The sequence below is a fragment of the Ictalurus punctatus genome, chromosome 8 (assembly GCF_001660625.3).
Source record: "Ictalurus punctatus breed USDA103 chromosome 8, Coco_2.0, whole genome shotgun sequence".
Taxonomy (NCBI): domain Eukaryota; kingdom Metazoa; phylum Chordata; class Actinopteri; order Siluriformes; family Ictaluridae; genus Ictalurus; species Ictalurus punctatus.
Window position 1 is genome coordinate 16,268,089 of NC_030423.2, and position 26,685 is coordinate 16,294,773.

General features: G+C 41.2%; 1 protein-coding gene and 1 non-coding gene across 3 annotated transcripts in view; one reads left to right on the top strand and one right to left on the bottom strand.

Moving 5' to 3' along the window:
* atp8a1 (ATPase phospholipid transporting 8A1) overlaps window positions 1-18,734 on the bottom strand; it is a 157,081-nt gene extending 138,347 nt beyond the window's left edge. The window contains exon 1 of one of the 2 annotated variants that reach the window (XM_053682041.1): window positions 18,406-18,734. In XM_053682041.1, the coding sequence (XP_053538016.1) occupies window positions 18,406-18,454 (49 nt within the window). In that variant the 5' untranslated portion in view covers window positions 18,455-18,734. Of the gene's footprint in view, window positions 1-3,655; window positions 3,768-18,405 lie in introns of those variants that run through there. The other variant, XM_053682040.1, reaches the window with a different exon arrangement.
* A 7,808-nt stretch (window positions 18,735-26,542) lies between these two features.
* On the top strand, window positions 26,543-26,624 carry trnas-cga (transfer RNA serine (anticodon CGA)). Its single transcript has one exon. It is a non-coding gene; the product is annotated as a tRNA-Ser (tRNA).
* Window positions 26,625-26,685: the final 61 nt, after the last annotated feature.

Sequence of the window (26,685 nt, forward strand, 5' to 3'; positions counted from 1 at the left end):
CGACTGAACGTATTCGGTCACAAAGAACAGATAATACTTGGTGCGAGTGGTTCTGGCAATGCGTTAAGTTAGTGTATACACACATACACATGCACAAACTCTGCAAAGGTGTGACTGTTGTTGGTCGTTGTGCAAAGGAAAGGGGGGGGACTTGGGGGCTTTTGGAAAAAAAAACAACAACAACAACAAAAAAAACAAACAAAAAAAAAAAAACCTAGCACCTTTCTGGTCAAGTTGAACTATTCTGTTTACCACAGCTTGAAGACAGTCACACTTACTCATTCAACGCCTGAATCAACGTACGACTGAAAGCGAAACAGCATACACGCTTCAAGGGTGAAAAAATTGGTTCAAGGGTCCAGTACTAGTGACTAACTCAGCGTGTTAACCGCTTTCCCATCACGGCCTCGCAGAAATAAACTCAGAGGTTTTCAGACGTTACACAGCCCAGAGCTCGCATCAGTCACAAGAAACATCTAATATCCTTTCTCCTGACAGTGCAATCTTCAAAGTCTTGGTCTCAAAGTTGTTTTGTTTTTAAATAGTGTTCGAAAGTGGGATGTAACGAATCATTCGCATTCGATCTCAAAGCCTCGGCCACCTCGGCCAGACGCCAAGCCTAAAACCGTGCTGATCGACTGCGCCGGCGTTTGTGCGCGGCTCCACATCAGCAGCTCCAAAGATGAGTAACGGGAGCAGCGTGACCCTCTCTATGGATTTCAAACGTTTCAAATGGTTATATTACCGAACATAAAGCCTAATCTCTTAGATTAAACAAGTTATAATCTACGACATATAGTATTATCTGCTGCAGCAGGACTGACTGGAATAAGACCGACTGTGAAGGGTCAATTAAATGTATATTCCTGCAAGTTAAAGATGAGGTCATAAGTTTACATTCACATTGCAGAATCTGCAAAATGTTAATAATTGAGAAAAAAAATTTTAAATGTAAAAAGAGGTATTGTAAAAAATGGCTCTTTTATTTTTTTTTATTTTAACACTGTCCTGAATAAGCTAGTTTATATAACTGATGTTTAGACCCAATAATAGCTGAATTTACACAAATGAACCAGTTCAAAAGTTTACGTCCTGTATGCTTGATTATTAATACTGTATGCTTGATTATTAATACTGTATGTTACCTGGATGATCAGCGACTGTGTTTAGGTTGAGTCCCTTGTTTGTCCTGAGCAGTTAAACTGCCCACTGTTCTTCAGAAAAATCCTCCAGGTCCTGCACATTCTTTCCTTTCCCAGCATCTTCTGCATATTTCACCCCTTTCCAACAGTGACTATATGATGTTGAGATCCATCTTTTCACTGTGAGGACGACTGAGGGACTCGTACATGACTATTACAAAAGGTGCAAACATTCACTGATGCTCAAGAAGGGAACACGATACATTAAGACCCGGGGGGTGGGTAAACTTTTTTACAGGATGATTGGTGTAAATTGTTATTTGACTTCTGAGAAACATGTAAATATCTTATCTAGCTTCTAGGCTCTCCGCGATAGTCGGTGTTCCCGGTGTTACACGGTGTTCGGCTGCACACTGATTACATCACATCACTTGCCCGCCACGGCTCCGCCCCCCCACTGTCGTTTTGCTTTTTTATAGTAATAAAAATCATTTATTTCAGTTAGAGGACGGAAGCTAAAATTAAAAACTTAACCTTGTGCTCAATTCAGCATGCGTCAGAGTCAGAGTCGCAGCACAGGTTTAACTAATCACGTAAAAAGGAGTGAGGCGAGCTGACTGACAAGACGATGGTGGTAGAGTTTAATATAAGCGTGTTTGTCATTGTACTGTTGTTTTGTTGTGCGTTTCATTAAGAATAACGTGCACAGCCGTACAAGCGTTCATAAGCTTGTACGGTGGTAATACAGGTGATACCGGTGGTAATACAGGTGATACCGGTAATGTCGATTAACTGCTGGAAAAAAATTCCTCACCGTCACATCCCTCCTCTGAAGGTGTGCTGTGGTATTTGGCACCAAGCACGTTAGCAGCAGATCCTTTAATTGCTGTAAGTTGTGAGGTGGGGCCTCCATGGATCAGACTTGTTTGTCCAGTACGTCCCACAGATGCTTGATCAGAACGAGATCTGGGGAATTCGGAGGCCGAGTCAACACCTTGAACTCTTGGTCGTGTTCCTCAAACCATTCCTGAACAATTTTTTCAATGTATAGATAGATGGTACGTCTGAAAGTAACATCTACATGAACGCCAGGACCCAAGGTTTCCCAGCAGAGCATCACCCAGAGCATCACACTGCGTCCACATAGGGCGGCTGTTTCTCAGGTGGTAGAGCGGGTTGTCCATCAATCGTAGAGTCGGCGGTTCGATTCCCGCTCGTGCGAGTGTATAAGGGTGAATGAGCTTTGGAACCGCTAAAGTTAAAAAAGCGCTATACAAGTGCAGACTATTTACTATTTGTCTTCATCCCATAGTGCATCTCTTCCCCAGGTAAGTGGGTGTGTAGGTACTAACCACTGCATACCGCGAACACCCTCAAGACTGCTGTTTTTACCCCTTGTCAAAATCGCTCGGATCCTTACACTTGCCCATTTTTCCTGCTTCGAACACAAACTATGGGAACTGACTGTCTGTTCACTTACTGCCTAAAATATCCCACCACATGACAGGTGGCACTGTAAGGAGATAATCAACGTTATTCACTTCACTCGTCAGTGCTTTTAATGTTATGGCTGATCGGTGTATTTCACAATTAAATGATGACAATCAAAGCGAAACCAGACCGCTAAACTGTGCTCTATAAACAAACGATACAAGTAACCTCATAAAACATCTTAAACATACAACTGAATGCAAGGACATCATTTCTAATGAGACACTACAGCAACTAACACGGCAATAAACTGGCTGGGAAAACAAAAACAAACAAACAAAAAGATGTTTCCCCAGTTGACGATTGCTCACTTTCGATCATTTATAACAAGGGATTTTGACACAAATAAGACAAAAACATACTTTATATACAGTGGTACAGAAGCGCTTTTGTGAACTGGAATAACACTAATGCAACCCTACTCGATCCAGTAGCTAGCTAACGCACTTCATTTATTACCAACTAGCTATAAAGAAAGAATGAGCAATGAGCCGGATAGCCCGAGCGGCTGTGTGTAAACCAGGAAAACGTAAACAAAATGTTCTGTGACGTCCCTGATTGATTAATACTAAGTAGGTTAATCATTTCAGTATCAGCACTGGCAATATTGACCGAAAAAAACCCTACTCATAAAAACCAGACAAGCAGAATCTGTCACAATCTTCAAAAAACAGCTAAAGACCCACCACTACCATGAACACCTAACTAACCCCTAAAATGCTTACCCCATATTATCCTTTAAAATAATAATAATAATAATAATAATAATAATAATAATAATAAAAAACTCTACTCCACTCTAACCTACACCTCTACTCTGCACACTTTGCTCCTCTAGAACTCAATTATAAATCTTGTATGGTAGCACTACTTGTATTGTTCTCCGCTTGATACATCACTTTGCTTGTATTTCCTCATTTGTAAGTCGCTTTGGATAAAAGCGTCTGCTAAATGAATAAATGTAAATGTACTCAGCATGGAAAGAGAAAAAAAAAAAAACAACGGTATTGAAGCATCCTTACTTAAAACGTCTACCGATGCGTTCGTTCCATTTAGTGGATGAAAATACTTCTGTAATCCACGTTTACATGCCACTCCAGCCTGGACCGGCTCGGTCATCCATCAGACTGTTTTATAAGCAGAATACGAGAGTAGAGAAAGAAACGAGCAGAGAAAGCGAATGATTCATGAATCTAAAAGCTATGACTCAGAACGTGAACAGTGGAGTGGCAGCCATCAGGGCTGAGAGCCGTCATTTAATTATACTGAAGAGATTATCATCAGAAGTACAAAAAAAAAAAAAAAGCTCTGTGATATAAAGGCTTCACAGAAACAGAAGGGATTTCCTTGTGTGTTGAGAGAGCAGGGTGAGAGTGGGCAGTGTCTGTGGTATTGAGCACTACGCTCTCTGTGGTACTGAGGAAGCACCTTTCTAAAACAGGAAGGCATGTCTGATAGCCAGGAAGGCATGTCTGGGGGGGAAGGAAAAAAAGAAAAAGAAAAGTCAACAACAAAATGCAGTGTCATAAATGGCAGCAAAGGTAGGGTGCACACACACACACACACACACACACACCCTTCATTCTCGTCTTGGCAGCAGGAGCAATGGACCGGAGGCTTGACACGGATCCATCAGGCCCGAGTACAAGCTTGCATACTTAAACAGCACCCCCTCCCCCAGCTCACTGCCTCGCCGCTTCAGACTCCAGTCACGCTCAACCCACAGACACCTCGGATATAACTGTCACCGAGTGTGAAGTGTTAGACAGCTGGTGAACTGTTTGTACAGTCGCTACAGAGAACGAATCAAAACCCGTCTCCTCAAATCCTTGTTTTGTTTTTTTTAATCTCCCTCTCTATTTTTCACACTCATTTTCTTTCTTTCTTTCTGTGACTCTCTCCCCTACTTCACATGCGCTCAGTGCTAAATATAGCTATACCCCCTCCCCCATCCCCAACCCCCGACCCAACAGCAGTGCCATGATCATCATCCTGTAGCAGTCCCCTCTGTGCTTCAGGCGCAGGCTAGCTTGCCCCACTTACGCAACTGTCCAGCCAGATGACGCGTCAGGATGAGAGGATTACAGGATTCCCCAAGTCTCAAGGGAAAATTCCAACATCCGGAAGCTTATCGGGTCATCCCAGTCAGAGCCTGGCGCACTCTCGCACAAACGACATCTGCTGTGACACTTAGGTTAATCGTTCTCACAGCCTTAAGAACCCAGGATTGTACAGACGGGTGACATATTACAGGGCAAAACAACAACAACAACAACAACAACAACAACAACATAGCGTCTCAGTAATCTCCAGAACAGCTTCGATGCGTCTTGGCACGATTCTACACGTACCGCGCAAAACAATTCCGCACAGTAGTTTTCTGCAAACAAGCATGAAAAAAGTCTGCATAAAAGAATTTTTTTTTTAAACGCGCAGACAAGTCAAGTATTTTTGGCCGCAACGATCCCAAATAAAAACTCCATGAAATCCTGTATAGGCTGGCAATCGGTCAGAAGTACTTTATACTGCTTTACAGTGACTGTTGTGTCTAAGTAGACCCAAAGCTTATGAGCAAAATAAAATAAATACCCCCTACAACAAAACTGAGCCACTGATTTAACCTTTCACTTGTTATCCATCTCTGGCTAACGATGAAAACAGATGATAAGGCAGAATAAAGAAAAACTGCCTCTATCGGCAGCACTCTATAACCAATGACAGGAGTATTGACTAGAAAAACGACTACAAACTATATACAGTGGAGGAAATAAGCACTGAACACGTCACCATTGTTTTCAGGAAATATATTTCCAACGAGGTTATTCACCAGACATCAGTATTAACTCAATAAATCCACACATATAAAGAAATCCAAACGTTAAAGTCCATAAATAAAGTTATGTGTAATAAAGTGAAATGACACGGGGGGGAAAAAAAAACACGCTAACTGAAATTTATTTAGTACTTGAATACTTCAACAAAGAAGCCTTTGTTTGTAATGACAGCTTCACGAGACTTCCCGTATGAAGAAATTAATCAGCCGCAGTATTCAGGTGTGATTTTGGCCCATTCTTCTAAACATCATCTTTAAATCTTGTTCAACTGGATTCCAGTACGGTGACTGACTGCGCTACTGCAGCTGAGCCTCCAGTTCAGGAGCTTTAGAGTCAGGAGGCTGTAAATAATAAGCTGCAACTTGTTCCCCGTCTACAACCAATAAAAGCCCCTAAAAACACCCCCACACAACATGGGGTAGTCTTCTCAACTACCGGTGCCTTCCCCATTTACAGAGGGATGTCGAATCAGTATTGCCGTGAACACTGAACAGTGTAAAGTGCCCCTTGTATACTCTTAAATTAGTTTATAGCGGTACTGTCTTTATATCATTTAATATACAGACATAGTACATGTTTAAAAATCTACAATCTTGACAATATTCATCGTTGTATTGAGGAGGTAATCATCAACCTTAGTTGGCTAGCTTGTTGCTAAGCAACTCGCGATTGTCTGCTGTTGTTGTGGTGCTGCAAGTTCAGTCTAAATTGACCAATAGCCAATCAGGCCTGTAACTATAAAAGTGCAGTTAAAGGAGGTTTTTATAAGCTTTACGTGCTCTGACAGCGCAAACAAAAAGGCACAGTTTTGTGGTGGCATCCATGTTGTTTTGTTGGTTTTTTTCCCCACTTCACACGTCGCATGTGCCGAGCTGAGAAACGACGTTATTACAGCTTTCACTTTTTACAAGACACCATGAACGCAGCATAAGAATGCAGTGTAACGCAGGAGTGTAAATTAGGTTGAATAAGCAAAGGACTTGGGTCTGATAAGTTTAAAAAAAAATACCACACACAACACTTTGGCTTTCTGGTCACCAGGCTGGACGTGATGCTGTAGGTGACTTGGAAGTGGGTAGTCAGAGCTTGGAATTACATCACATTCGCCCTCACGCTACAAAGTTTTTTTTTTTTTTTTTTTTTGGGGGGGGGAGGGTTTTGTTCTTAACAGTCTAGGCAGCGAACTTTATGTGTATTTACCTGCTCAGAACAACAAACTCTGTAGTTGATGTTATAGAGTTAATGATTTGATATGTTTATAAAGCAGATACTAGTATGTATAGTATAACTCAATTAAAGGTAAGAAGTGCGGTTTTGTTTCCCGCTGTGCGCAGCCATGTCGATTTGATGTCGCTTGCTGAACTCGGAGTTAAGGAGGCCATCCTGATTTCCTGAGCAGGGATTCAGAGTTTCTTTTCTGTCGACCTTTAATCGAATGCAGCTTTACTGTAGGGCGGTACGAGGAGATCTGGGTACGTGCGTAGCTGGCCTGCACAGCCATATGAAACAACCTGGAAGTCATAAAAGGGCAATTTGATAAGGACAAAAGTGATGACAATCGCTGTCGTTAAAGCTTTTCCGTCATTAAACTTTAAAGCAATGTTGACATATGTGCAAAACAAAAATGGCTTATGAAATGTATTTAACAGTGTAGTCGCCTTAAACAAACTAATTTTTAAAAAACGTAAGAAATTCATTTTTAACAAAGGATAGTTTGAGATTAGGGTAGGGTGATATATTTTATGTATACTAATAAAGCACCAGTGCTACATAAAACATTAGTACTATTCACACAGCAAGCTTTCAAGACATAGCAAGTCTGTGAACTACTGTTACCAGATCGTATCTGTTGTAATTATGACCAGTTCTCATGAGATAAGTGATAAAGTGATCTATATAAATTTCTCTGGCTTTGCTATCTAAACTTCCACATTAGGGAGCAGAGCTTCAGTAATTAAAGCCTAGAGAGGAAGCTGAGGAGGAGATAATTTAACCGACGTGGCGAATTCAGACCTACTCCCCTAGCCTGCCAATAAACAACACCCCATTTACACAGAACTACTTTAAACTATTTTTCAAACTGGGTGCTTTTATAATCAGTGGCTATATTTTTAAAAATAAATAAATAAATGAATATTAAAATAAATTTTAAAAAAAAGAGCTGAAAGGCTTGTTGTGTGACAGGGTTAAAAAAGTGTACAGATATGCATACACACAGATTGCAAACTTCAACATTCTGAATCTTGTGTCCAAAAAAGTGCACAAAACACATCAGACGCTCTGTAGTCCAAGGGTCTGAGACGAAGACTAGAAAGAGCCGAACGGATAATCAGTACTTCATCTAGGTTGTTTTAATTTGCCCTGATTGGCTGGGTGATTTAAAATAATAAATAAATAAATAAATAGATAGATAGATAGATAGATAAATAAACACATGAAGTCACTTGTTCCTGAAACGGTTTTCATTTAAAAGTGCTCCACTTTGATGAATAAAACCCAGCGGCGAAACTTTAAAAAAAATAAAATAAAATTTAACCCCCAGTCTGACCACCACGCAAGCTCTTCTCACAAGTTGTTAAGATGTTTGCCTCCTTAAGCCACACCTTTCCTTATCGACAATTACACATCACCTGAAAATGACTAAGTACTCAATAATGATTAAATTACTCAGTAATTATTAAAATCGATGAGGTTTGGAACTGGAAACATGTGCTTGGAAAAATATATATAAATGACCGGAATATCGATTGGCTAATAATTATGCATGCGCTGTATAAGAATAGAGGAGGAGACTGGAGTGGAAAGGATCGACAAGCACAATGATGTTCATTTCATAAACATACCACAGTTTATTCAGATTAGCCATGACACCTGCACATTGCCACTTACTTTAATATGGATAAAAGCATCCACATACGACAGGGCAGAATACATCTGTTCACTGCTTAACCAAAAGCCCTACCCAAGAGCAGTACAAGGGACGCATTCTAATCTTCACATTCAAAATAACCAAACAGCAACACTATCCAGAAGCTGTTCATTCAAACCATTACGTGGGCCCACAGGAGACTTTCCCCATCTATCAAAATAGTTCAACTCGCTTAGAGAGTCTTCGAGTGGATTCCGCTCTGCGTGTATCTATTACGCACGGTCGTGTTCGTCCCCGGAGGCCGGCCGCGGATAAAAGGCTCAAGGGCTGACGCACATTTCGCATGCACTTAGGAAACACCCAAATCCACCCACCATCATACTCCGCACTGATCTGATTATCAACAGTCAGACACCACAGCTGACCAGTAAACACAAACAAGGGGGTACTTGTACCATTTAAGCACTGCCTTGATTTCTTTTCGGTCTCTTTTTCATCAACTTCTTTCACCATACGTTGTTATTTTCCACTGAGGCACCTGGCCCTCAACACAAACAGAGACCAGAAGCATTGAACAGCACAAAGAAATATCAAAAAACAGTTTATTTATTTATTTAAAAAAAAAAAAAAACGTGAGTGAGAAAGTGACGGTCAGTAGTGTCACTGGAGGGAATGCCTCTGGAAGCAGGCTCAGAAGTGGCAAGCTCTGTAGCTAAGCTGGATAGAAGGAAGATATGAGGATTATTGCTTGTGTCAGCTAGCAGACAGAACTATCGCACACAGGGCTCCGAGTCCAGAGGGATGCCCAGTGGAAGTAGAGAGGCCCGTCCTGCGTGGCACGCATACAAACATTACTCACACATTTAAAGATGGGACACTCTCTCTAATGCCAGAGCGGTGTCTGAGACAGACGCCGTAAAATGTTGCACATGATTTTATGGAGATTCCAGTGATCCTGACCATTTCTGCTCTCCGGACCTGCCTGATCCGTTCGGATGCCCTACCTCTGGATGGAGCTCTCATCAACTAGAAGCTACAGCCTGGAGATTGCTGAGGATGGTACCGTATGAAGTACCATGAAATGGTTTTGGACCTCAATTCCACATGGACATTCTCGCTGTGGTTGCTGGGACTGCGGTTGCTACTATGGCCTTGAGACTGCAATTACCACATGCAGTTTTGCACTCGGGTCTCCTTTAGTGAACAGTGGACTAGTTCACCAAACAGACTTCCTGCAAAACCATAATGAACTTTCTTTTACTCTCACACTATCCGTTGTCACCCAGATGAAGATGGGTTCCCTTCTGAGTCTGGTTCCTCTCAAGGTTTCTTCCTCATATCATCTGTGGGAGTTTTTCCTCACCACCACCATTCCTCACCACCATCGCCACCGGGGTAAATTCACACACTTAAAATCTGTATCCTGTGTTTATATGTTTCTGTAAAGCTGCTTTGAGACAATGTCCATTGTAAAAAAGCGCTATACAAATAAAAATTGAATTGAATTGAAAAGCATGTGTAATAGCAAAGCTAGAACTAATTATAGGCTATATGTATTCAAAGACAACATATACACATTACATGTTTAAAGATTCTACGTTTATACTATTATAAGTCTATCATGCATTTTGGCCAAAATGAATCCTGACATATGATGTAGGGAATAAAACTTGCTAACTGATGCTTTTGTACAAAGAGTCAGGACACAGACTGAGCATGTGATAAGGAGTTAAGACTCATGCTCAGGAACCCAACAGTGGCACTTGGCGGTGCAGAGATTTGAACTCGCGGCATTCTGGTCAATGCCCGAAGCCTTAACTACTAATCCACCACCTCCCACACAGTGGAATCAATTCAATCTCTTCATTTCTGGTGCAGTGGGCAGCAGTGCTGTCTCAAACCTACTGGTTTAATCCTGAGCTTGGGTTACTGTATGTGGAATTTAAATGTTTTTCCAGCATCTACGCGGGTTTCTTCCAGGTTCTCCGCTTTCCTGCCACCTCCCAAAACGTGTCAGTAGGTGGATAAGCCTCTACATTGCCCTTGTGTGTGAATGTGTGTGCGCATGGTGCGCTGTCACAGACTGCAGTCATATCCAGGGTGTATTCCCTCCCCACTCCATGTGTTCCTGGTTCAGGATACACCGCAACCCTGACAAACTTATGCTAAAAACGAATGCAGGAACATGTCATTTCTTTTGGGTTTTTTGTTAAATAAATATAAAAATGAACAAACTATGTATCCTGAAAACGGATCGTTAAAATGACGTACAGGTGGTTAATTTCCAGCAGGCACTATGCAGGTTTAAAAAAAAAAAAAAGTCAACATCATTATGATATATCCATCCATCAAATCCATACCACTTATCCTACACAGGGTCTTGGGGAACCTGGAGCATATCTCGGGGCACAAGACGGGAGACCCCTGGACTGGATGCCAACCCATCGCAGGGCACAATCATACACCACACTAGCCAATGGTGGGCATCTGTGAGCTCATGTATGTGGAAGAGGGTAGATAGCTGTTCTTGTCTTCGAGAGTGTTAAACTGCTGTGTGATGTAGTAGAAGTAGAAGATGCAGAAGGTGGCTTGATGTGTCCTTGCAAGAAGCACACGCCATCCCTTACCCTGTTTGGTAGCAGTCATGTGATCGGGGAGAACTGGGGAGAAAACAGTGACGTGATATGGATGATGTTGAGGACTGATACTTGCGTGAAACACTGCAGACTGCATATTACAGACCAAACTCTTCGGGGCAGTAGAAATCATCTCTTTTTTTTTAAACACACGTCAGCAGTTTTTCAGAAAGCTGAATTACTGCAAATATGCCCATAACTGTTTTATGGCCTTTCTAATGCAAGCCCACAATGTCCACCACTCCGAGCAATAACAGGCCAGTAATACGACACCTTTTTAAAGGTCACACAAGCCAACCAGAGTGCTGGCTTAGAAGCACAGGGACGGAATACACACTGAAAGTAGATGAGAATGGAGCATAACGCAGTTGAGAGGTGTGGGAACATGTCGATACTGCAGCGTGAACGAGGCACGAGGTCCCCACTGAGCCACTGGCTGAGCAGCCATTCATTTAGAGCAGGAGGTTCAAAATAGCTGCAGGGCTAACGTTATCGATCCCTAAACTCACAGCTAAGAGCGACTGAACATAGAAATAAATAGATAAATAAAACACGAAAATATCGCTCGACCGACCAAGAAAGACGGGAGTTTTAAAATGGAGTTCCGGAGAAGAGATTAGTCGATTGACTCGAGCAGCAAGAAAAGCTGTCCTGCAAGAAAGATACAAGTTAAACATCCACTTATGTTTTTATTTACACTTTTACATTTAAAAAGGTTGGCTTTTGCCAAGGTTTCATTAACTCCATTATTATATTGTACAGTTCCATCAAAAACTCAGTTAAATGCACCAATTTTATTTACTACTGGAATAGAATTCTCATTTAGATGTTATCCAGCTGGTTTGTTTACAGGATTTGTTCGTGTTTGTATTTTGCTCCTTCATGTTTGAAGAATTTTCTCGTTTGAAACGCAAGGACGCACTCTCTCGCACATTCGAAAAGCACAGCTTGTCATTTTACCAACAAACCAGGAAGTGCATCTCTTCTGTCCTGAAGATTTTCCACTGCTGTTTAACCCCGCAAAGGGGTTACATTTAAAGAAAATTTAAATAAAAATGTCTCCTAACAAACATGACCACATAAACAACTAAAGCTTTTAACATGTTTTTTTTTTTTTATCTGTTTATTATTAGTCTTCGATTATGCGCAGCGTTTTCCAAGCCGTGCTGCAAACCTTCTGACCAATCAGATTCGTGCGTTCAACTGTGCTGTGGTATACTGTAAGTGTAATTCATTCGACGCTGCTTGTTATTAGCTCTGTGGGAGAAAAGAAAAAAAATCTATATTTAAATTGCTCCACCACAACACCTTTACACCACAAACACATCACTTTTTCCACTCAGCCAGTTTTTGTCATAAAAATTTATTTATTTTTTTTTAAACTGAAGAATAGAGCACTCAGTCATATACAGCTTTTAGAGTAACTAAAGATTAAATCTGGTAAATAACCAGAGTTATTCATTCTTCCTTTTCTTTATCTGATCATCTTTGGTCCATCTAATCAGAGTGTATTCTTTCTGCACCATACAGGTTCTTCAGCTTTAATGTGACTAAACACACACACTCACTCACTCACTCTCTCTCTCACTCACTCACTCACTCACTCACTCACAGACACACACACAGACACACACACAGACACACACACAGACACACACACAGACACACACACAGACACACACACAGACACACACACAGACACACACACAGACACACACACAGCTCAGGCTGGATCAGATAAAGGACATCCACATCAGCGAGACAAAGACTTTGCTGCGACAACAATCTCTCCACTCGGGTTGGAGGCACAAAGCGTGTTTCGTGCTGCAACCTCAAGAAGACGCCATTTACATGATTTTTACATGAATTTCCATGACATTACTGATCCCGTCCTGCTGATCCTGACAAACCTGGATATCACGCTCCCTGATCTTATGTCTCGTTAACACAAATCTCATAAATAAATCTGCGCTAAATGACACAGTTATTGCCGGCTTCTTTTGTTAATTTCTTTTTTTAAAATCATTTGCCTCTCTTCACAAAGCTATTCATCGCTAAGTGTTCTGAACGGCAGGTTTATTACTGGATGGCCATGTTATGAAACTGTTTCATACAGTTTCCTTACAGAGCATATGCGTATGTCTGTTTATAGTCTGGATATGGAGTCATATATTAAATAATTCTGTTGCACCCAGCATCACGCCTGACGCCATCCTGAGGCTGTAATGTCGCTCGGCTTTTGTGCTGCAGTCACATCAGCGAGACGCAGCTCCATCAGCAGCGTGTGCCAGCAGAGAGCGACCTGTTGGCCTGCACACGCAGAGCTCAGCTTTATTCCTGCACTACAACCGCTCAGAACAATCCCCCTCGACCTCCTTGTAAAAGAATGATTTCAGAACAGCTTCATATAATGTGGAATATGATGAAGAGAGTCTGGCATTTAATCTTGTGCTTTGTCACAGTGAATGAATGATTATAAAAAGAAACCGGAAAAAAAAAAAAAAACACCTTCCTAAACCAACTTCACCTTAAAGATGTTCCGCTTATGTTTCTCTAGTTAAAGTGCAAAAGATATATTACCTCGGTGATACCTTAAATCCACAATTTAGTACTTTGTGGAAGAAAAATATATCTGCACAATAACTGGACACAGGTTTCGATAACAGCAGCTCTGATAACAGGGTTGGTTGTAATTCTGATTTATATCAACACACCCATTCTTCTACGCGTATAGGTTCTAATACGTGTATGGGATCCGACACGTGTATGGCGGACGCTCCACATAATCCAAGCTCACTACAGATTACAGTCATCTTAACGGTTTGTTTGTTTTCCACACCATGCCAGCTTCTATGGCCATTTCCTTGGTGAGAAACCTATAAGGAACTCTATATAAGGTTTTTAAAATGGATTTTTCCTAAAAATGCTAAAGTTTGCATGAGGTTTGACTTAATAAAATGACTGACTGAATAAAAAAGGTTTCTCATGGGGTTAAGACCAATACAGTCTAATAAAACCTGTTTGAAGGATAATTGATTCTGGCAGAAGGTACATACAGTTGGTGAGTCTTCTCCTAATATTAAAAACCTGCGAGTGACCTATTGGACAGCGGGTGAAGACGATCTGGTCCCAGCGATTTGAAAACAGAGAAACGTTTCTTTTGCAAACAACGGGGCTGATTTCACGAGGTTTTATTTTTTGTTGTCTTAACAGTAAAATAAATAACTGATAGTGAAGATTTCTGTAAGAAGATGATGTTTATTTAACATTTACAGAAGGAATCTCCAGCGGCAGAGTTTTGTAACAGTCAGGATGTTTTCCACCATCCAGGACAGAGGAGTTTGTGGTTTCTTGGTAACCCGACAAGCTGCGTATTTTTTTGTTTGTTTGGGTTTTTTTTTTTTGGTTCCCCTGTGATTTTCTCTCTAATTTAATCTTGGCCCTAAGCATTTGACAGCTACCCATGCGGGAGAGTGAAGGCTAACAGATGCTTCTAGTTACAGAGTGGTGTCACACAGACGGAGGAGAGCGCTATCTACCCCCTTCCACATATATGAGCAATCATAGACACCCATGATTGGCCAGTGTCCCTGTGATTGATATGGGAGAGAGTATGCCATCCCTTTCACTTAGAAGACACAGCCAATTTCTGCTCTTGTGGAAACCAGGCCACAGAAGGCTGTGCACCTTCGGGATGAAGGTGATACCAGGTGATAAGATGGACGCTTTTCTGTTGCATGACTCGGGAGCTTCAAGCTGGTTTTTTTTGTTATCGTCACGAGAGGGGAAAAAAGATGAGTATGAATAAACGAGTGTTTGTAGCTGCTATAACGTACCATAATCACGTACCGTTTCATGGACATTACACAACATTAAATGTAACTGTATGGTAATGGTTACAAATTTGGCATGTCATTCATTAATACATTCAAATTCACATGTATTGGCAAACTGCTGTGGTGTAAGAAGAATAAACCACAATAAACCACTTTGGGATGTGCTGTTACAGGAAAATAAACCCTGTTATAGTTTATTCCTTAAATAATAAATGTCTGTGTGAAACGTCTTGTGAGGTAATGATCTTATTTTGACAACAGTTTGCCATTTATGCAATGATCAGCAAGAAGTCTTTTGGGGGTTATTATGAACAGAATTCCATTATGATCAGGTTTTCCCACTTACGTCAGCTCTGGGCCAAGGTTCATGGTTATCAGGTATTTACTAAGGTGTGCTGTTTGTTCCAAAGGACAAAGACAAACAGCAGTGAGTTCAGCCTCGGATCTTCGGGTTCAGACTGTGTCGCTGAGTCAGAGAGAACAGCCACCGTGACAGCAGCATGCTCAAAATCATGTAGTGAAAATTTCACTTACTTCTGCGTATAATTTATCAGCGCTCTGCATCACAGCCAATACAACAGCACTGCCTTTCCACAGCTCATCACTTCCAAGGCTGGTACACATAAACTGTTGAATCTCAAATAGTCACGAGTATTATATTGCCTGCTGCTGCTTCAGAGAGAGAGAGAGAGAGAGAGAGAGACAGTGAGCGAGAGACAGTGAGCGAGAGACAGTGAGCGAGAGACAGTGAGCGAGAGACAGTGAGCGAGAGACAGTGAGCGAGAGACAGTGAGCGAGAGACAGTGAGCGAGAAAACGAGTCATGAATGCAGCTCAGAGTAAGCTGAAGGAGAAAAAGAAAACGCCTGTTCGTGATGCTATTTCGTGGAAACATTTGGCTGGCTCATAAAATCCCGAATCTTCTCATCGGCGTCGTTGTGGACACCTCCTCGGATCCCAATCTCTGATCTCCACCTCCACGTCCACACCGCCTCCTCTCGTCACTAACTCGTACATACACACATAGATAAAGCTGCTTTGGCGAGCTCCCTGGCTCAGCCTGCTGATATTCTGCCTTCCTGTCTCCACAGAGAAAAGGCTTTCATTTCTTTTTGCAATGCACCTTGGTCCAATTAACCACAAACTGTATTAAGTAATGTGAGGATAAAGAAGGCTTTGAAAATTGTACTCTCCTTCTGGTAAAATCCACATTATAGAGTATCAACAACATGGCATATGTTGTGCAACAGATTTGAGAAATGTTAAAAAAAATGGAATACTGCAGCAAATTTATTTATTTATTTATTTTTAAATACTGCCACATTTATCAGAGCACCATTGAGGCACAAGTTTAACTTTGTTAGTGAAAAGAGAAGATGACAGGCGTGTATGTGTGTGTGTGTGTGTGTGAGTGAGAGAGAGAGAGAGAGAGAGAGAGAGAGAGAGAGAGACCTGATGCACCGAGCTGGGCTAGATTACATAGATTACACAGCCAGCCTGATGCACTGCAGTGATTAAACGTCACGCAGCAGGCAAATACATTGGCACACTCCCCCAAGAACAGCACAAGCTGCACTAAATATCACATTTAAAAACATCTCTCTCTATCTCTCTCTCTCAGAGGACAATGGAGGTCACAAGACCCACAGGGCTTATCGATCACATCATACTTAGAAATGCTTGCACAGATAAATAGGATACTTTCCCATCAAGGTGGGGAGGGAGCGAGAGACAACCTGAGTGGGAAATGGAGAGCTCGCTCTTTGAGTTGGTAAACCAGAAAACTGGGATAATGGAACAAGTTGCTGAATTATTTATGGGTTTAATCGCATGAAAACAGCTGCAGTCGACAATCTCGCAATTTGTTGAATTATTTACAGCTCCCTCATACGCACACTTAGTCGTTTGCGATCGACCATCATTTGTTCGTCAAATGCTAATCATTTTCCACCAAGCTGAAACGGAGTCTCAGTCGCATGTGTTAGTAACACACGCAGCATACTGCCAAAATAGACATGAAGTCAAAATCCCACTTGATATTTAATATCGTGTTTGACCCTTGAAAGAGCGGGCTCATCTACAACCGTCCTCGTCGTCCAAGCTGACCATAACCTTTTCTAGTTCCACATCACGCTTCTACAGTACATGTCTTCATGATTACATCAGGCATGGCTGCTAAACAGCGAAGGTGAAAAGCGGAAGTCCTCACCGTTCAAAACAGCACAGATGCAAACAGGTGAACAACCTGTGGATCTGTCTACATAAGGAGGAACATTTCTACAAAAGCAGCAGGTCTTCTTATTTAGTGCTTCGTACAAAATAAATACTACATAATCTGCTTCGCCTGATGTACATTAAGTCCTAACAGAATATGAACTAGGGTTAGGCCTACTTAATGCCTCAATGATTTCTGCAGCAAGAATATGGTTAATATGGACTATGAAGTAGAACCACAACATAAACCATTTTTAACCAAAAACTGGGAAGACAGTCATCAGTGCAATCTTAAATACTTTTAGTACCAAAATGTATAATTAGTGCTGGTTTGGCAATTTGTAAACTAGCTTACAACTTACAGCAATGTTCGGCTTTCAAATGAAACTGGGACTATTGAATAAAAATGTCTCTATGCACTGGAGAACAGGACTTGGACTATTTAGCTTGATCAAGTTGAGAAAAATGAACAAAATATATTAGTCAGAATAATCGAAATAACTCTAAATAAGTCATAGTCATAAATAACTCTAAATAAATAAAATAAGTCATAGTGAGACACTTTCTACATGACAATGCAGTGTGAAAATGCCATCTGCTCTGGAATCAGTGTCCGGTCACTTAAAGGTGCATTAGGTATAATTAGGCTTTCTCCCCCCTCTGCCCAGGACAGGTTGGTGCATTCAACATTTGAAGAAATTTTATATATATATATATATATATATATATATATATATATATATATATATATATATATAAAAATTTTTTACTCCTTGGGCTCACACCACTATTCCAACCCATGTTCACAAAGCTCCGCCCATGCCCATAAAGCTCCGCCCCCAGAATCTTAGGGTTTCTATAAAATGACTGACAGAAGGCGCATCCAAACATAAACAAACCTTTCTGACCAGAAGATAGTTTTCCAAACGGTTTTCTCACTGACTTTATAAACTTTTTTTTAAAGCCGCAGATTAATCCAATGTTTTTGATCAGATTTTACATAACGTCCAGGTCATTTGTACAAGTAAGAAATGTAAAAAAATCGACTATTGCACCTTTAAGCAGCTCTGCTATGCTTGCTACAGTCAGCATTACTGCAGTCAGCAGTAGATTAAGAGGACACTTCTAAGTTGACAGGGGATCCGAGAGAACACAAACTGTCCAAGGCCCAGGGTCTGATGCATCGACTTGTCAGGAAGTTCAGATTTCCTCTGATCAGCTGAAGTGTGCTACACTGTCACTGAGAACACTGAGATGCTTAATTACATCTCGCAACAGTTTGTCCACCACAGAAACCTTAAGCACACGGGTGGTGTCACTCACACTTGTTAAGCGCCAACGTAACCCTTATAACAGGATATCTTTGGGGTTATCCATGTCTTACCTTCAACACGCGAGCGCAGATCTGACATGGTTCTCTGGACCGGCGGCATCTCAGCTAAACACACGCCGAATGAGAGCGAGCACCTGTCACACGCACTTTACCCTGTTTTCCGCTCTCTCCTGTCCAGGAATTTATTCAGCGCCGCTCGTGGTCAGCAGATTTTAGCGTCTCCGCCCTCACCCTCCGTTGTAGAAGCATTTATTTCTGGCTGACATTCATCGTTCCGCTAAACGACAAGCATTAGTCCGACTCACTGCTCTGTGCAGCCGCTGAAGAACAAGTAAAACGCGCGCGCGCGAACGTGTGCAAAGGGTGGATAAGAGAATAGTGAGAAACGAGCGCCGCTTCACATGCTGGACTGTACCATTTTGAGCACATAGGGGAGACCTAGCTAACGGCCAACGTCGATTAGATTCCATAACTGAGGCATTCGGGAGGACGAATTGTCAAATAGTAAATTATAAGTGCTACGCAGATGTAAATGTGAATTATATATTAATTATTAGTAAATTTAAAAAAAGAAAAAGTGGTCAGTAGTATGTTGCCCCCGATGTTTATGACGAGTAGCATGCTCTGAAGGAGATTCCCAGATGCAGTTACTCATTGTTTCGAGAGGGGGATTGCAGAGGGACAATGAGCTGCACTCTACTCCTTTAGCTCAGTGCTTGAGGCGATCACGACTATGCCCTTTTTTATATAATACTTTCCATCAGGTAATCCTAATTACTATTTTGGACTGCAATAAACAACCTGCATGTTTTGGGGACTATAAGTTACACCAAGTGGCCACTTTATTAGGTACACATACATTGTATTACATGCACTCACTGGCCAAGTAAACCCACCACATAAGTGCACATGGTAGGTATACAGGTACTGATAATAGCTCCTGTTGCTGTGTACAAATTGTCAGCCCTCTGTACCCCATTCATCAATGGAAAGAGACCACCATATAGCTGCCTGCCACCATAGGGCTGCCACCATGGGGCTCAATGGTTAAGGCCCTGTTACTGATCAGAAGGTTGGGGGTTCAAGCCCCAGCACAGCCACCATTGGGCCCTTGAGTAAGCCCCTTAACACTCTCTGCTCTGCAGTGCTATATCGTGGCTGACCCTGTGCTCTGACCACAGCTTCCTAACAAGCTGGGATATGTGAAGAAAAGAGTTATGTGTACATGACAAAATAAAGGCTGCTTTAACAGCCCAGTTATTATTTTAGTGACAATTCATACTCAGCAGCATGTCAATGACAGATTTGGTAGTTGCATGGCAGTGTGTGTGCTGCTGATACAAGGAACATTACAGGGAGTTTAAAATATTAAAACACCTGCAAAATATTCTGCCAACAACAGTCCTGAGAAATTGAGTGTAAAATAGATGAGCTATGGTCTAATTAAGTGGCCAGTAAATATCCAAATACATGTGCCTAATACACTCGTATGACCACAATACACACTGCCAGTATCAGTGTCACTGCTGTGCTAAGAACACAGACTTCTTCCCAAATAATATATAGTCAGCAGTCATCCTGTGGTGGTCATTTGGATCCTTTTGACTCAGTTCGCACAATTAAGCTACATTTGTTTAGATTATCATTACATTTGTCACAGTTATTTTTTCACGGTGTAACTGTTTCAGGACATCCCAAAGAAACTGAAGGCACCATGATTTATCTCAATTAAAAACCCAGGACATTTGATCATATTTGAAAACCTTAATGAGAAACGAAACCTTTTTTTTTTTTTTTTAAATGTTATGTTCTCTAATGCACTACAACAAAATAATCGATTATTGTGTTTTCTTCATGGCACATTCAATAAATTGTTGTAATCTCGTACAGCCTAATGGTGGGGTATCATTTTCACTGATGTCTCCTCTCCTCCACATCGCACTTCTGCACAGACATTTTGGGCCTAAAGCCCCTGGTGTTGCCTAGCAACAGTGACAAGAAGCCTGCCTCTGACTGTGTGAGCTGGCTTCATCTATGGGTTTGTATCAGTCTAAATAATAACTGTGCGCCCAATCCACACACACACACACACGCATCACTAACACATGAAGCTGCACACACATGCATGCACAAATACACAGGTGAATACAATAACTCACATTTACTGTACAGTGTTATAAAGTCAGTACAAGTGCATAGTATTGCAACACAGCCAGGCTCCATGTTATTTTCCTGGTTGGAGGATGTGCTACACTGACAAGCATTTGATTAATTCGTTCTGAGAACATCTGAACTGATAACAGGCATGATTCTAGACAAAAAAAAAAAAAACACCCAGTCACAAGGGAGACATGAATGGTATAATAATATATGGCACTTATATAGCGTTTTTTTTAACCTTAGCAGGTCTACAAAGTGCTTTACCCAGGTTCTCAGTCACCCATTCACACACACTCACACACCAATGGTAGCAGAGCTGCCATGCAAGGCACTAGCTTGCCATCAGGAGCAACTTGGGGTTCAGTGTCTTACCCAAGGAAACTTCAGCATGTGGAGTCATGTGGGCCGGGAATCGAACCGCCAACCCTACAATTAGTGGACAACTCGCTTTACCACCTGAGAACTTCAGATGAAGATGAAGATCAGGATTGACATCTGCCAGTGATCCTGAACATCAGGATTGACATCTGCCAGGTTTGAAAGCTGTATAGACACTGATACATTTATTTTCATGTCTCAGTGTCCAGAGGGCTGTGTAGAGAAGAATGGGACTGACAAACAAGAAGTCCTCCCTCAAGAAGTGTGATTAACAGTGCTGCCTTCACAAGATGCAAATTAGCTCCACACCATTTTCAAACATCTAGCATCACATGTATTTATAGTTTCACAGCACTGCCTAAAGCAGCTGTGGCCATGTAAATGAAGTTTTCCTCAGATTACAGACTGTATTATTTGTCTATTACTGCATTATAACATTTTTTCTTTCATTGCAGACTGAAATAATCTTACTAACCGAATATAGCAATCTTCCTGCTCTTGCCTTCTAACCATCAACATTATTATCATGTTGTTTCTGTATATGAGCATGAGCCACAGCAGTACCAAGCTCTCACAACCATCAGGGAAACAATATGTACTGTACTATATAAACATCCTCCTACATGAGTCAGGATCCATGTGAATACGGATGCAAATGACAGGTCGTGATATCTGTCAACAGCATGACAGTGAAGCTATTCAGGTCAAGCAATGCATTATATGACAAGATCTCATCAGTGAAATGTGTTTCAAGTCTGTAATTCTCTAATGTGTATCCTACAAAACAGCAAACATGGTAAACAGAAAAGGTGTAACCATTTCATACTAAACTAATGCTTCTGTATTATGCCCTTTAGTGTAATTTATACTTTAAATGGCATATTGAATGTGTGCTTACTCCCTTACACGACTATCACTGATAGGCTGCATGAATCCACAGTCTGGGCTAGAAAGAAATCAGCCTTCATACCATTCTGACCCTGACCAGGACAACTGAAGCTACGTACAGTAAATGAATGAAAAATGTTGCGTTTGGTTGCTTCTCTAATGATATATTCCTGTCTCTAAAATTCACTTGCTCCTGAAGAAACCTGTAAATAGTTCAACGTCGCACAATGTACTGTAAGAGACTATTGTTTTCAAAGACCATAAAGACCTTTTCCCATTTCAACAATACAATAGAGTACTTCAGTGCAAATCAGTAGAATGTTTTGCTTACAAATTTTTGTATCTTTTGTATCTGTTTGCATGGTTTCAAACAAAAAACATGACCTACAACAATTTATGTGAGTTAACAATCATATAGTGAGTTAAAGAAACTTGTGTGATTAATCTCATTATCACATGTTAAGTTATTTATAAGCACAATTTCACTATGATTGTTCCTGTTTTAGAATAAAATCAAACAATTCAGTGGATTTAATTACTGAAATAGTAAACACTGTTCAACTAACTATTGTTCAGGATCCAAAACCATAGAGAATGAAATACAACATGTCCAAAACAAGGTGGCTCAGTTGATTTCTCATGGATGCTTGGTGATCACAGTAAACAGAGCTAATCTACTCCAGAAAAGGAAAGTGTAATCAGAGTCTGTCATTCAGTCAGCAGTCTGAAAGCACCACCTGCCCTGGCAAAGGGGATAATCTTTCCATATAACACAATCAGCAGCACCTATTTCTAACAAATATCTTGGCCAGCAACAGCTGAGTATCCACCAGGACAATAAAGCCTGGGGATTAAAGGACAATCATTGTAGAGGTTATTGATCAGTGAGGCTAATTAAAACACAGACACCCTCAGACTTCATAACCGTGATCATGAGTTCATAAGCCGTGTGGCGGTCTTTCAGTGGTGGATCGGGGCTTTTTAACAATGCCATGGTGGCTTGAGGTTAAAGTTATTATTGTGTTTATCATTAATTGATGTATATCTTCAATATATCTGTGCTATAATGAAGTGTGCAGTAGGCATATTTTCAGTATCTACATAAGAAATATACAGATTTAGAGAGGTGAGCATATAAAGAGCTCAGCAGTTAAAGCTCTGTACTAGTGATCAGAGAGTTGGTACTTTGAGTCCCAACCACCACTGAGCGTGTGCAAAGCCCATTTTCCTCATTTTTCCTCAATTCTCATTTGCTGCCACTCCATAGTGACCTTGTGCTCTAAAATTGGTCTGACTTTGCTGTACTGAATACTGAAGTGCAGTGCACAAGTCAGAGACTACACTGACTTTTTTATCCTTTTAAAACTGGAAAAAGGAAAGTTTCAGAATTTTGAATATATACTGTATGTATCTCACAAAAGTGAGTGCACCCCTCACATTTTTGTAAATATTTGATTATATCTTTAATGTGACAACACTGAAGAGATGACACTTTGCTACAATGTAAAGTAGTGAGTGTACAGCTTGTGTAAGAGTGTAAATTTGCTGTCCCCTCAAAATAACTCAACACACAGCCATTAATGTCTAAGCCGCTGGCAACAAGTGAGTACACCTCTAAGTGAAAATGTCCAAATTGGGCCCAAAGTGTCAATATTTTGTGTGGCCACCATTATTTTCCAGCACTGCCTTAACCCTCTTGGGCATGGAGTTCACCAGAGCTTCACAGGTTGCCACTGGAGTCCTCTTCCACTCCTCCATGACGACATCACAGAGCTGGTGGACGTTAGAGACCTTGTGCTCCTCCACCTTGTGCTGCTCCACAGTTGCTCAATAGGGTTTAGGTCTGGAGACATGCTTGGCCAGTTCATCACCTTCACCCTCAGCTTCTTTAGCAAGGCAGTGGTCGTTATCATGCTGGAATACTGCCCTGTGGCCCAGTCTTCAAAGGGAGGGGATCATGCTCTGCTTCAGTATGTCACAGTACATGTTGGTATTCATGGTTCCCTCAATGAACTGTAGCTCCCCAGTGCCGACAGCACTCATGCAGCCCCAGTCCATGACACTCCCACCACCATGCTTGACTGTAGGCAAGGCACACTTGTCTTTGTACTCCTCACCTGGTTGCTTCCACACACACTTGACATCATCTGAACCCAATAATTTTATCTTGGTCTCATCAGACCACAGGACATGGTTCCAATAATCCATGTCCTTAGTCTGCTTGTCTTCAGCAAACTGTTTGCAGGCTTTCTTGTGCATCATCTTTAGAAGAGGCTTCCTTCTGGGACAGCAGCCATGCAGACCAATTTGATGCAGTGTGCAGTGTATGGTCTGAGCACTGACAGGCTGACCCCCCACCCCTTCAACCTCTGCAGCAATGCTGGCAGCACTCATACGTCTATTTCCCAAAGACAACCTCTGGATATGACGCTGAGCATGTGCACTCAACTTCTTTGGTCGACCATGGCGAGGCCTGTTCTGAGTGGAACCTGTCCTGTTAAACCGCTGTATGGTCTTGGCCACCGTGTTGCAGCTCAGTGTCAGGGTCTTGGCAATCTTCTTATAGCCTAGGCCATCTTTATGTAGAGCAACAATACTTTTTTTTCAGATCTTCAGCGAGTTCTTTGCCAAGAAGTGCCATGTTGAACTTCCAGTGACCAGTATGAGGGAGTGTGAGAGCGATGACACCAAATTTAACACACCTGCTCCCCATTCACACCTGAGACCTTGTAGCACTAACAAGTCACATGACATGGGAGAGGGGAAATGGCTAATTGGGGCCAATTTGGACATTTTCACTTAGGGGTGTACTCACTTTTGTTGCCAGCGGGTTAGACATTAATGGCTGTGTGTTGAGTTATTTTGAGGGGACAGCAAATTTACACTGTTGCACAAGCTGTACACTCACTTCTTTACATTGTAGCAAAGTGTCATCTCTTCAGTGTTGTCACATTAAAGATATAATCAAATATTTACAAAAATGTGAGGGGTGTACTCACTTTTGTGAGATATATACTTGGAGGGAACTCCCAAAGCACAGGGAGAGCATGCAAACTCCACGCAGGAGGGATTCAAGCCTCCAGCTCCATGATGGGAGGCAAATGTGCTAACCACTAAACCACCATGCCCCCCATATAAACTATAATTCTGCTGAAAAAAAAATGTCTAAGTGTGACAGGCTGAGAGTTTATTTTACAGGATGAAAAGAGACAATGATTTTGTATTAGGTGTTAGTTCTCTAGAATGAAATAACTGTAACCTATAAAATGTTAAACACAAATGTATCATCTTTACACTACACATTGGTATTTGAAATTGAACAACCTGAAAACATTCATCACGCCTGAAATCCATGTGTGCCCTTTTCTGTTCATTTCTTTCCCCTCTGTGGCTCATGCCTACATTTTAGATGTGTCTCATATTCAGTCTAGAATATTACTGTATCCGTCTCACGTGTCATTAGGGGTTTGGGATTCTGTGAGCAGGTAGATCAGAGCCTGCCCCCTGCTGGTTTGTCCTAGCAGAGACCTTTTCACCATTAAAGCTGCTGTCACTTGTCTAGAATCCTTCTCTTATTAATTCATTCATTCACATATAGCAAATATTTGTCATGACATAAACAGAGTCTGGGGATTATCTTTGCTCAGTTGCATAGAATGAATTCAGGATATGAAGATTTACACTAATTAATGTATATATGATTCATACATTAACTGCTACTCATTTTACTGACTGAGCATGATTTAAAGTTTATTAGTATTTCTTGTTTAGTTGCAGGGTTTAAAGGAAATCAAATATTCTGCTTACATTTCTTTTAATATGGGAGACATGCAGTTGGAATGCATTAGTTGTTGTATCAGTATTCATTTGCTGATTACCTTGGCTCATGTATTTAATTATATTTGTTACACTTTTCAAATATTACTGCTTTCTGTCGCTTCACGTTTATGCTCCTTATACCATGTTATGCATTTGTGTACTCTGGTCTTTTGATATAAATGTGTCCAAATGGAAACCCTGCTGTGAATTTCAACTTTGTTAAGCTTACAGCTTGTTGAGATTGGGTCATAGAAGTGTTAGTGCAATTTTGTAGCTATTTTTGTGGCTATACTTTTGGGGCATTTAGCAGCTATCCTTTTAAGGGTCCTTCTCTCTTTGTCAGCAGTGTCAGTTCTAGCTGTAAGCCATGTAAGCAGGTTCTAACAGACCCCGAACCACTAGGTGGCCTCATTTTATATCTTACCACATTATATCATCAATGAAACATGATCTGCGGAAGGGAAAATGGTTAATTGAAACTTAGATAGATTAGAGAACCAAGGACAGAGGGAAAGTGAGTACTCACGGAACTAAACTTCAACAATACACACAAAGACACAGAGGAAGGTAAGGAAGGCACATGGTTATACCAAATACAGAGGGATGATTTTTGTATTGCTTAAGTGCATTGCCACTGTTATCCCCTAGATTCTTGTTCTATGGTTGCTCCCTATTTGTTCCTGGAGAGCATTCTCAGAGCTTCAGAACCCCATGGAATTAATGTCATGTTTTGATGACAGCTATTATTTAATTTACCAACCAGTGGTTAACCTCCTACAGCATCATAAGGACTTTTCTTCCATGACTTTTCTAAGAACTTTGTTAATTTAACTTTTTACCACACCTACACTAATTTCTTAAGTGCACTGCTTGTGCTTACACCCTGGATCCCTAGTTGTTCATGGTGTCAATGATTTGTTTTCAGGGCATCATCATGAACACAGTCACGGTGGCCGAGAGGTTAAGGCGTTGGACTCGAAATCCAATGGGGTTTCCCTGCACAGGTTCGAATCCTGTCCGTGACGGTCAGTTTTGCAGTAGTAGGCCAGAGTACACCCTGGATTCTTGTTCTATGGTTGGTCCCTA